Source organism: Fulmarus glacialis, unplaced genomic scaffold (assembly GCF_000690835.1).
Source record: "Fulmarus glacialis isolate BGI_N327 unplaced genomic scaffold, ASM69083v1 scaffold22083, whole genome shotgun sequence".
Taxonomy (NCBI): domain Eukaryota; kingdom Metazoa; phylum Chordata; class Aves; order Procellariiformes; family Procellariidae; genus Fulmarus; species Fulmarus glacialis.
The window spans coordinates 8,671-19,893 of NW_009201288.1; the positions used below are offsets into that span (position 1 = coordinate 8,671).

The following is an 11,223-nucleotide window of genomic DNA, read 5'->3' on the forward strand; positions in this document are numbered from 1 at the left end:
ACGCTAACTTGAGTGAGAGGGTTTCACTACAGTTTTAATCGAACGTAGGTAATCTGCCTGGTCTTTGTGGCACAAAAATGGCCATATTCTTAGAAAGAGGCACCAGAAAACTTTTTTTTCACTGAATTTTAGGGAAATCAATGTTTGCTCTGATCCACTTCCCCATCCCCAAAAAGCACCATTATGAAAACTCTTCCCTTCTAATCCTTCAGTCATGGATATGCAACAGCATCCCCAAACAAATATTTCCCAACATTTCACTCACTATATTGTTAGAGAGTTTGTTCTCTAATCTAGTTCCAATCTTTCTCACTGCCCTGTAAATCCATTACTCCTTAGCCTATCTACCCTGTCTTCTCTGCAGCAGCCTCTTATGTGACTGAAGACTTCTGTCTTCCCTCAGCTGTCTCCTGAGACTAAGCAATTCTAGTTTTTCAGTCTTTCCCTCATAGGTTTTGTAAATTACTGATATTTATCACTGCTCTCCTATATTACCAAAGGAAGAAAAAAATCCCTTTTAAAAGTTTTCTGAGCTCTTTAAAGAAGCCCAAAGCCAAGTATATCTAGTAGTAGGAAAAATAAAAAGATAATGAAGTGCCCTTAGACTGGAGGAAACCCAGAGAATAAAAGCTTGCCATCACCACATACAACTTCCCTTCTACACCAGCCAACAGTGGGTTTCTCCTGCACAAGTTACCTTTTCCTGTGTCTTTGCTTGCTGCCACAGCTGTTGAATCAGCATTTATTATATCAAGGAAGAAGTCAGCTGGATTGTTGAAGGGTTCACATTCATATCCTTAAAAAAAACCCAAAAAACACACATGCAACATGTTTGTATTGTACAGAGCGCAGCTTGGAAGGTCAGGTCTAATACTATATCACTCTTCCACAACCCTGTTACAAGAAAACCTCACTGCTTTCCACGAGCATTAGTTTACAGCAGTAGAATGGACAGGATTTAGGAGATGGTGAATCTGAGGTATCTATACAGAGCTTCAAAGTTATTCTCCACTGATTTCAGGTGAGAACAAATCTATAACTTCCTTCTACACAGCTCAGCATGGACAACTCTTGCCTCCTTCCCAGTGCTGTTCAACCACATCCCACTCTGAAGGACACAGTTCCTCAGCAGAGGTTGCTGGATATCTCCTCTACAGCCTCAGATGCTTGCTCTAGAAGCTCAACTCTTGCTTGTGTTTTCTTGGTCACAAGGAAGAAGAAGGACTGTACAAGAGCGGATTCTTATAATATGGTTCTAGCTATGGGATGAGGAGGAAAGGAAAAAAAAAAAAAAAAAGCAAGGATGCTTATTGTATACCATTCCTGGGAGAAAGGAAGTGAGGTGGGATACTAAGAGGAGGAATACAAGTAGTGACATTGGTTAAAACATCTCCCTTAAAGCCAGGGAAAGCTTACAATCCAATGTGTCCATGGCTGCATCTAGACTAGATTGGAAATTCACTCCACATCTCTGTCCTTTATAGTCAGAAACCCTTACCCTGTTTACTTGGAGACAGGGCAGCCACCCAACAGTGCAATTATTAACCCATCTTAAGACACACCATGATTTTGTTCTCTCAGTCGCCCACCTGCATTCAGACTAGAGCAGATTCTTGGATCAGCCCCTACAGATTGCTGCCAATCTGCAGGCTGTGGTTCGAAACCCACCGGGTCTGCCACCTAGGTCTGGCAGATCTACAAGCATCATCTTGTCTGTTGTGCATCATGCTTCTAAATGCCCAAGCGATTCTGGGTTTTTGTCCTGATGCAAGGCAAAACAAAGGCAGGAGAGAGCCATGCTCTGTGTTGTCTGGAAAATTTCATTTTTATCATTTTGATTTTTTCCTGTTCTAACATAACACTGTTCAAACTGTGTATACAGCCTCTACTATCCTAGGATATGCCCGAAACCAGGACACAGCACAGGACTGTTATCCACTGCTAGGGTAAGAATCTACCCACAGATTAAACTTATTAGCCAGTTGCCTTTGCTCTTGGCACAGAAGACTTACCAATAGAACTAAAGTACTCCAGGGCCTGCTTTGCAGGACCGTGGTACAGCACCTTTCCCAAAGCTAGTAATGTCAGACTGTCAAACAGCTTGAATATGGAATAGCGGGGCTGATGGATGGAAAATATGATGGTTCGCCCTCTTCTTGAGAGCCTGAAATAGAAACAAAACATCTCTCAAATACACCACACTTTGCATTTCAGAAAGGTCACGTTAACCCAAGCAAAAAATAAGTATCCAAATCCAAGACAAATACTTGTCAACTTCTCGACCCAGAAAAGCTGTAGTTCCCCCTTCTCTGTCACTGTGTCAGATGCTGCCTGCAAGATCTTCAAGACAGCACCCATCATTACAAGAGACCGTCGTTGCAGTCCAGGTAGATAAAGTACGATGTTGTCTGTAGCTAGCAAAGGTTGAGGCCATAGCTGTGTATAAACCCTCTGTACACGTTTTCTACACCAGGCTTCAACCTGACTAACTGGAACAGTCCTATGCACTCAATGGCAGTACCAGGCTTTACATAGCAGGCTGTGGAAGTCTGGCCAGCTCAGATTTCTCTTAGCTCTTCTGCTGGAGATTTACTCTCTAGAAAAGTCAAAACTAGTTTTCCTTCAGGTTTGTCAAACGCTCTTTCAAGTGCTTTAGCACTGACGCCCAACAAGTATCCTTGCCGATCAAAGACCTCTATCCACAAACAGCAGAGCAAAACCAGACAACATGGTGGTTTTGTTGCCCCAAGCAAAACCAGACAACATGCTACAAACCCAGGAGGAAGGTTAGGAAGTCGTTCTCATTAAATAAGCCTTGTTTGATCCTCTTTGTACCAGAAGACAGTTCATCCCCAAAACATAGGGGGCACTGAGGGTAAACCTGCAGGTGAAGTCTGATCTGAGTTCAAAGCTGTTGCCAGAGTGGAGGAAGAGACTTTGTAATAGACTCAGCTGGAAGGCCAAGAAATTATGATTACAAGGTCTGACCTCCCAGTCCACCCCTCTCTGTGGCAAAAGGAAGCTGTCCAAGCTACATCTGCTTTTTGGGCTCCAATCCAATGCTTGCTGTGGAAGGATTCCCATCAACTTCAAAAGGCTTTGGATAAGACCCAAATAAAGAGTTTACTACCACTTCTGAGTTTTTTTTAAAAAAAAAAAAAAAAAAAAAAAAAAGCAGCACTGTAGCTACTCAGTCATAACAGCATTTCTTTTTTTACTAATGAGCTGACAACAAAATTGCAGCAGAGCCCTGAAGGACTGACTCTTACTTCTTCAAGAGGAAGAGGACTGCATTGGCTGTGCTGGCATCAAGGCCAGTTGTTGGCTCATCCAGAAAAAGGACTGGTGGCTCTGTGATGAGCTCCATCCCAATGTTGGTTCTCTTCCGTTCCCCTCCAGACACTCCCCGGATCAACTCGGTTCCTACCTACAAGCAGAAGAAATCAAGTATTTGCAACAAGACCTGGTCAGTGCATACTCTGGAGTTCAGGGCTCTCCACACCCAGCAGCCCTTTCCATTTTCAAAGTCCCATCAGTGAACTCTAAAGCCAGTAGCAGAGGATGGGTCTGACCCATTGGGAGGGACTGTGTAGCAGTAAGCAGAACCTGATTTTCAGAGGTGCCAGGCACCTTATGACTTCAGGGAACAAGGATGACACTGATGAGGAAGAGCCAGAATGAGGCCACAGCAGGCAGAGGTGGCATTGGTGTTCAGGGATGCCTTTTGCTGGTAGCTCACCTGCTGATCAAGAGTGGGGTAAGTAAAGTAAAAGTAAAGTAAGAGTAAAAATGCTGCTGGGAGGAACAAGCTCTGCACAGAACTTCTCCATCACAGCCCAGCTTTCCATCCGTCACAGCTTTCAGCACTGTAAAAACAATTTCCCTGTCTTGTCCCACAAAGCCAGGAAGTGACTGAGCAGCTTTCCAAGGTGCTATGACTAGGCAACTTTTTCCCCTCTGAACTTATACAACATGCTGAACATGGTCCAAAATCTTCCCCTTTTAGTAGCAAATACACATACCTCTTTCCAAGCTACCTCCTGAGCAGGAGACTGATTTCTTGTGTGCAGTATGATTTAGTCAGGTTCCTGCTTAGCTTAGTCTAGCTGCGCTATGCACGCCATACTGCGCAGAGTCAAGTCGTTCAGTTTCCAGAGGTAGAATGACTTCTGAAAAAGGTATTCTCGCTGCTCACCTTAGCATCAGCCACTTTGCTTAATCCCAGCTCGCTGATTATCTGGGTGACTCGCTCTTCCTTCTCTTTAATGCTGATGGAGCTGGGGAGTCGCAGGGCAGCAGAGAAGTGCAGGTTCTCCCTCACCGTCATTGTGCCCATTACAACATCATCCTGAAAGCAGTACAAATGGACAGTTGGAAAGCCTCCTTCTCAGCTACCTGACTGGGCACCAGAGTCCCTGTAGTGGCAGTTACTGGATAAGCTGTTTGTGGACCTCAGTGGAAACTGCTTCAAAACTTACATGACACAAAATTCAAGGTCACTCAGTAGCAGTCAATGGGAGAATGCAGCTCTGCAGGCACCCAGCCTACACCAAGCACCACCTCAGCCTGCTTTCAGGCTCAGGAGTTCAAGTGCAGACGGTACCATTTTGTACTGCACGTGCATTTTCCTTACCAGCTAAAGGGAGGCAGAGCAGGTAGCTGGTTTTGTAAAGAGTTAAACTTCTGCCAGTCCAGCTGAAGCCAAGGGACATTGGTAGTGCTCGGTGTTCAAGGTAAAGACACTCAGGGAACCACCCAAGTCAGCTCTCTTCCCGGTTACAAGCCATATCTTGCTGTGGTCCAGAGCACCTGCTGAGTTCAGCTGCCAACAAGGTGCTCTCCCCAGCTCCTCACTGGCAGCAGCTCCTCAGAGAAACAAGAGTGTTGCACCGAGATGCTCCTGATTTTTTTCCATGTCTCAACTATCTATAACTCCTGGGCACAGACCTTATTCTAAGGGCTACACCTTTAGAAAAGCTTCAACAGTCATGTGCATTTTGAGTAAGAATCAAATCTATCCAATTGACAAACATCTGGGCAGCCTACACCAACCTGTAACAACCATGAGCCAAACAGAGCTGACGTCAGATCCATCCAGAGCTCCATGCCTCTCCATCACCCCTGCTTTGATATTCGAGCCAATTCTGCACCCCACCATATGATGGGAGAAGCAACACTGGGCAGCTGCTGAGAAACATGCCTGTTAATCAAGCACCTTTCAAATCTAGTGCCCTTTTGGAAGACACGGCCCCTAAGCTGCAGGGCAGCGGATTCTTGCCTGCTTTGGGACTCGTTCCACACCAGACGTAGTTGATCAGCAGCACAAAGGGTGTGCCAGCCAACCATGTTTTGCACTGGAGTTAACAGAGGAAGACTGAACGTGCTGCTGTGCTAGAAGTATGTGACAGTTTACTCAGGGTGTAGTGTTATGATAAACTGGCTTTGCTGCCAAAGCTGGTTTAGGAATTTCCTACCATCACTTCCCTCCCCACACACCCTCAGTCTCTCACCCTAGCCTCTCATTCCCCATCCTCAGATCCACCAGTACAACTGTTGTGTCACCACACTGGAAACTAAACTTCGAATTTAAGCTACCTTAATACCAAATGTAACAAACTGTGGCATAACATCCTCACTTGCAAGGCATAAGTGGAGAGACCACTAGCAGTTTTATAGGGATAACACATGACTTAGCACATCTATATGCTCATCTGCATAAAACTGACCCTATAAGTATGTATGTATTTATGTATTTAGGCCTTAAGTGTTGTTCATAGTCTTTGGGCCTTCTTCATTGATCTAGGGAGTACTGCATAGGGGTTGGAGGGGAGAGAGACCATTTAATGTCTCACCTAGTGGCCTATCATTCTAAAGTTAAGTTTGGTTGCTTTGGACATTTGAGAGACAAATGTCTTAAACTGGGACCACTTGCCAGAAACTTCCTGGCCACTCATGAAACACTGAGGATTTGGGGATCTTTGACCTGCAGGATCAAGACACAGCATCAGTCACATGCATTCTCCTAGAGCCCCCCAGCTGGCAGCTTTCAGAAAAGCTGCGTATTTCACGTCTGCCTGCAGTCAGAAGCCTGGATGGTTTCCAGATTCGGCTGCTCATATGGCTGCCAAGAATCCCCTTTTCCTCAGCTCCCCCAGGGCTTTGAGGGTCCAGGCCTCCACCCACTTCCGCAGATTCAGCCGGCTTTTCCTGTCTCCGGGTGGAACGAAGCTCTGTCCCAGCCAGCCAGAATCAGAGGAAGAACAGCAGGGATCTATTTACTTCCTAGAATTATTGTCTGATAGCTTGAAGGTACTTCTGCCAGCTAGAACTGCTTCTGATTTTTACAAGAGATTTTGGGTGTTGTGGGTTTTTTCCTCACCTTTTTATTTTTTTGTAAACCCTTGCTAGTACTTCAGGGCAGAGCCCAAAGAACAAGCCACAGTAGCCCAGTGGTTTGGGCATCCATGTGGCTTTGGGAAGACAAACGGTTTGATCCTCTTGTCTTCCATATCCCAGAAAAATACTAAATACTGTAACATCTGAGTTATCAAATAAGAACTCTGTAGGGATCATTGAAAATTACCTAACCTAGTAGCTCATGCTTTGCTCATCTTATGCGGTCTTCCCTCCCAAGGGCTCCCAGGCCTCCACTGAAGGCAGTTACTCACCTGCACAACATATCCTGAGATGCACTTGAAATTTGGAGGTTGTGGGATGCCATCTATAAGCACTTCTCCAGACAGGCCTGCTGGGTCCTTTCTGGCAGCCAGCACATCTAGGAGACTTCAGACAAACACCAGGCATTAGGTTTTGCCGTAACAGCTGCTTTTCCCTTTGACTGGACAAGTTCCCCCAGTCAGGACTGCAGTTACAGCCTGCTCACGGCATGCTGCAAACCAAAGGGCACAGAAAGGGGCTTCCTCTACTCTGGCGGCTTTAGCTCTTTGTACAGAAAGCTCTGTGTAGATACAGGTTTTCCCAGCACAAGGTGTGCCACAGCAGTATGGTAGTGTACAGACCCTCACAATTCACAGCAGCCAACCCCCTACAGACATAAACTCAGTCTCTGTATTAACAGCTAACCTCAAACGCACACAGACAGAAGCACCCTGCCGAGCAGTCCGCTCTCCAGCCAGGGGAGCATAGAAGTAACTACTTTGATCAAGGAAATTAATCCAAATGGGTATAAACAAGACTAGAGTTAAGATTAATTCTATAAAGTAATTTTGTTTTAACGTATCACTGGACTCTCCTTACTGCCAATGCCGAGGCCAGCCTGTCTGCTAGTTAAGTAAACACCGCCCTGATGAAGCGCTTGCTCTTGAAAACATCCTGATTAGCAAGCAGTCTCCTTAGAAGGGGAAATCAAGGGTCACCACAAAGACACACCTGTGTGAACAATGGCCGTATTCGCCAGTCTCTGACATTCTCAAAGGCAGAAAGTGACAATGGGCTCTCTTACCATGGTTATACAGTAGAGAAAACAGCATCAGCACTGCCTGGAGATAGTCTGCATAGTATTTCTCTGTGCTTGCATCCAAAGAATTCAAGCACATGTGCACCCTCACCACCAGGCCACAGCCAAGTTGGGGTGAGGATCCAAAGCATCCCACAGACTGACATTACACCATATTCCTGTCAGTCGTCAGAGAGGGGTTTGGCCTAGCATCTTCAAGGAAGTCTTGCTGCAGTAACTTCACAGGGTACAACATCCCTCCTGCCCCCAAAGGAGCTTGCCCCGCTCCCCACCCCATGGCAGGTCTAGGACAGAACCTACACCTGAGCTCCAGTCACCCCAGTTCAGCCTGGTATCTTAACTCAGGCCACCACCAAAGGTGACTGCAGTAATACAGACCACCAATTGGAGCAGATGAGGAACGTGACATCGCTGCAGGGCAAGAACTCCAGCAAAGCCGACAGCAGAGGACCACGAGGTCAGACTCCATCACCAGATTTCTCACAGGCATACAAAGGTCTGAGCCTGCAGATCCCTCACATCCTTCCCCAACCCTCAGAGTCCCAAATCCTTTTTGCACAGCTGACTGTCCATTTGAAGGAGCAGAAGAAAGTACTCACGAAGATTTACCGCTCCCTGTTGGCCCCAGGATAGCATTCAAGCCTGGCTTCATAATGCCACTGGAAGAAGGAAAGAGTTATTTCCAAATGGAGGACTGTTCACATGCAGCTCATAGCAGAGGTAAGGTGTGAACAAAATGCTGTTGAAAGGAAAACTTAGAGATTATTAAAAACGTCTCCTTATATCTGAAGTCAATAAGCATTTTTCCTTTCTTGTCCCAGACTGCCAGTCAGAACAGAACCAGAGCTGGACATAAAAAGCAGTCTGCAAAAGACAGAAATTAAGTGTCTTCCCTGCTGAGCTGGGTCTTGAAAAGAATAAGCAACTGCTCTCTGCTGCTCATTTCCTCCCACCACAGCTTGAACCATAGTTAAGGGAACCCTCAGATCTTCTGGCAGAAGAATTCACACAAGTTTGATCCTAATTTGCTCAGATCAATAACTGAAACTGCTCCAGCTATATCCCGGCTATTTTGCCTAAAAGCAAATTAGAAAGTGCTCACATGAACTGCAGACTGGCAGGAGGATAGTCACTTCTTTACCAGCACAGCTGGATCTGGAAGGTGACATTGGGGTCACCAATTCACAGTAGCAGATTAATTCCTACCCTCTGATATTTTATTTAAGCAAGAACTTACTAAACATTATGAAGGATCTTCTTTTCCACAGTTTTCCGTTTACATAGGAATCCACTGGACTGCTTAACGGAGTACTGGATGTTATGGAAACTCACAACAGAGCCCCGAGGGGATCGGAGTGACTCTTGTGTTGGAAGAGAACGTTGGAAATTGCCCGCTCCTTCCTCTTCTCCAACAGAAATAATGCTGTGATCAAATGTGTCTGCCATCATGTCCTTGTTACACAGGTCAAGCTCCACTGCATGGAGTTTTTTGAGGTCACTGTTGTTTTGAGCAGTTCCCATCTGTTGAGACAAAGAACACAAAAATATGCAGGGAAGGAGACACGCAAGCAAAGATTTCTGCAGAAAGTGTCTTGGAAAAGCAAGTTCACACACACCACACCAATCCTTACACGTGCCAAGTTTCCAAAAGGATGGACATCTGCACTGGAAGACATCCAGTAGTACCCAAAGGCACAGAAACCCACAGATTTAGAACAATACACATAGCCTTTAAGAACGAGACATGTATGTTCTTGCAGTGATGAACTCAAAGAACATCTAATGCGGTGAAAACCAAGCCCATCTGTGATGGTCACCATCTTGCTCAACACACCGGGGACCACAAATGCAAGCTGCTACCGCTTAAGCTAGAGACTCAGGCTCCCCTCCGTCAGGTATAACATGCTTACCTCCCCTCACACCCCCACAGAGCCAGCAGAGAAACCTGTTGATGAACCTGTATGAAGAACCACAAGAAGAGAAACAGTTGTGCTTATGAAAATGAAGGCCAGTCACATGCACCTTGTTTGCTGGCACAAGTTTGTTTCAGAGATACCACTGTGATTAAAATAGCAATTACACATGTTGCTTCTCATGTTTCAGTCACACCGGTATCAAGAAACTTCACAACTACAAATAGGAAGAGAAATTTGGATCTGTAGTGTAAGCACCATTTACCCTGAAGAACAGTAGGAGTTCCCCCTCCCACAGGGAGACATCTGGGACATCCCACAGTAAGGAAAAACATGGCAAAAACCGGTACATTAAGGAAAATTAAATATGGTATCTATTTGTAATGACAAAGTTATAAAGCATTCTTGTTCAAGCAGATAAGCTGCCTCTGTAGCTCAGGACAGGAGCACCTGAAAGGGAGGACATGTGAACAGCAAAGGGAAGGAACTGTTCTCCCTGTCCATGCATCGGGGCCTATGTAGTAGGAAATATATCAATATGGGTATAACTATTAATACTGATTTACTTATTAGTCACAGCAGCAGAGTTCTTTTATCAAGGGGCTACTTCCCTTTCTGTTGCTGTAACTGATGGAGATGAAGTTTGGATCCCTTCACTCATTAAAAAAAAAGAAAAAGTTTAAAGTTCTTGCCTTGACGTTGCATGTGAAGAACTTGGAAACCCTGCAGTCCCCAAGTTCTGCAGCCTGTGCAAGGCCTGGGCATAACTTATACCCTGCCTTTTAGCCAGGTGCCCTCGCAGCCGTAAACCTTCCTGTCCCCCTTCCAGGGAACTACAGCAAGGAAGAGAAGAATTACTTCATGGCCCTTCCAGAAACTGGACACAACAGGTTAGACTAATCATTTACTTCCCTTCTAGCTGCTGGCATGACGGTGTTTGTTGGAAACCTAGAAATTTACTGTGATGTTGCATAAAGCCAAGGCAGTCACCAGGCTAACTAAGAGAGCAAGGAGAGAGAACTGTCCACAAAGACATCCATTGCTCGTTACTTGAGTTTTGCAGGAAGGTAGATGTATCCCACCAATCACCCTTTTCCCACCATCTGCACTTCTTTCCTCCCAGGACTGGGAGGGTGATAACCAGTAGGACCAACAATATCCACCACTGCAGAAGTAGTGGATTTCTCAGGGAGAGGGATGGTCATACTTTTAAGAAACTGGAACTACTAGAGCCAGATTTAAAGAAACAGGAATTGTCCTTTCCTCTCTGCCTCTTCCTATCACTTAAAGCTCAAGAAGTTGCACTAGTTTTTTCTCCCGTATAAGTAAAATAAAGGCGGTGGGGAGAAGGAAGGGTTGTTTAGCTTGGACACATCCTGAACTCTAAGGCTGGTCACCCCTGAGAAAGCCTTGCTTATGGGAAACAAGAAAGATTATGCTGGTTACATCAGCAAGGAAAGGCTTATATGCTTGAAAGGTTGCACAACAGATCAGAAGAAAAAAAAGTCAGGATGACAGTGACACCAGGGACAAAGACCTGGTTAGACTTTTGAACATTTGACTGTCTTGTATACCTGACATCTGTTCTGGATAGGTTCTGTAGTTTATTACACCGTGAACCATTTTACACACAGGTTTTTGCAAAGCTACTGATTAGCACTGGCAAGATAAACCACTGCTGCGGGTATGTGCAAGGATGACAGGAGGATGAGAAAAGCTTAGCAGAGGCTACAGGTAGGACCAGGCAGCAGCAGCACCTCACAAGCAGTGCCCCTCCAGCCTCCCACCCTCGCCCCACGGGCCGGTTCCGCTACTAAGCCGGAGCCGCGAACC

At 45.6% G+C, this 11,223-nt stretch overlaps 1 protein-coding gene across 1 annotated transcript in view; it reads right to left on the reverse strand.

Annotated features, from left to right (window-relative positions):
• Positions 1-8,998, reverse strand: part of LOC104073952 (ATP-binding cassette sub-family G member 2-like) — a 16,663-nt gene extending 7,665 nt beyond the window's left edge. The window contains exons 1-7 of the mRNA XM_009573898.1: positions 8,715-8,998; positions 8,077-8,136; positions 6,669-6,783; positions 4,196-4,348; positions 3,270-3,427; positions 2,013-2,164; positions 698-796 (exon numbers count right to left, since the gene is read on the reverse strand). Coding sequence (XP_009572193.1) covers positions 698-796; positions 2,013-2,164; positions 3,270-3,427; positions 4,196-4,348; positions 6,669-6,783; positions 8,077-8,136; positions 8,715-8,998 — 1,021 coding nt within the window. The remainder of the gene's footprint in view (positions 1-697; positions 797-2,012; positions 2,165-3,269; positions 3,428-4,195; positions 4,349-6,668; positions 6,784-8,076; positions 8,137-8,714) is intronic.
• Positions 8,999-11,223: the final 2,225 nt, after the last annotated feature.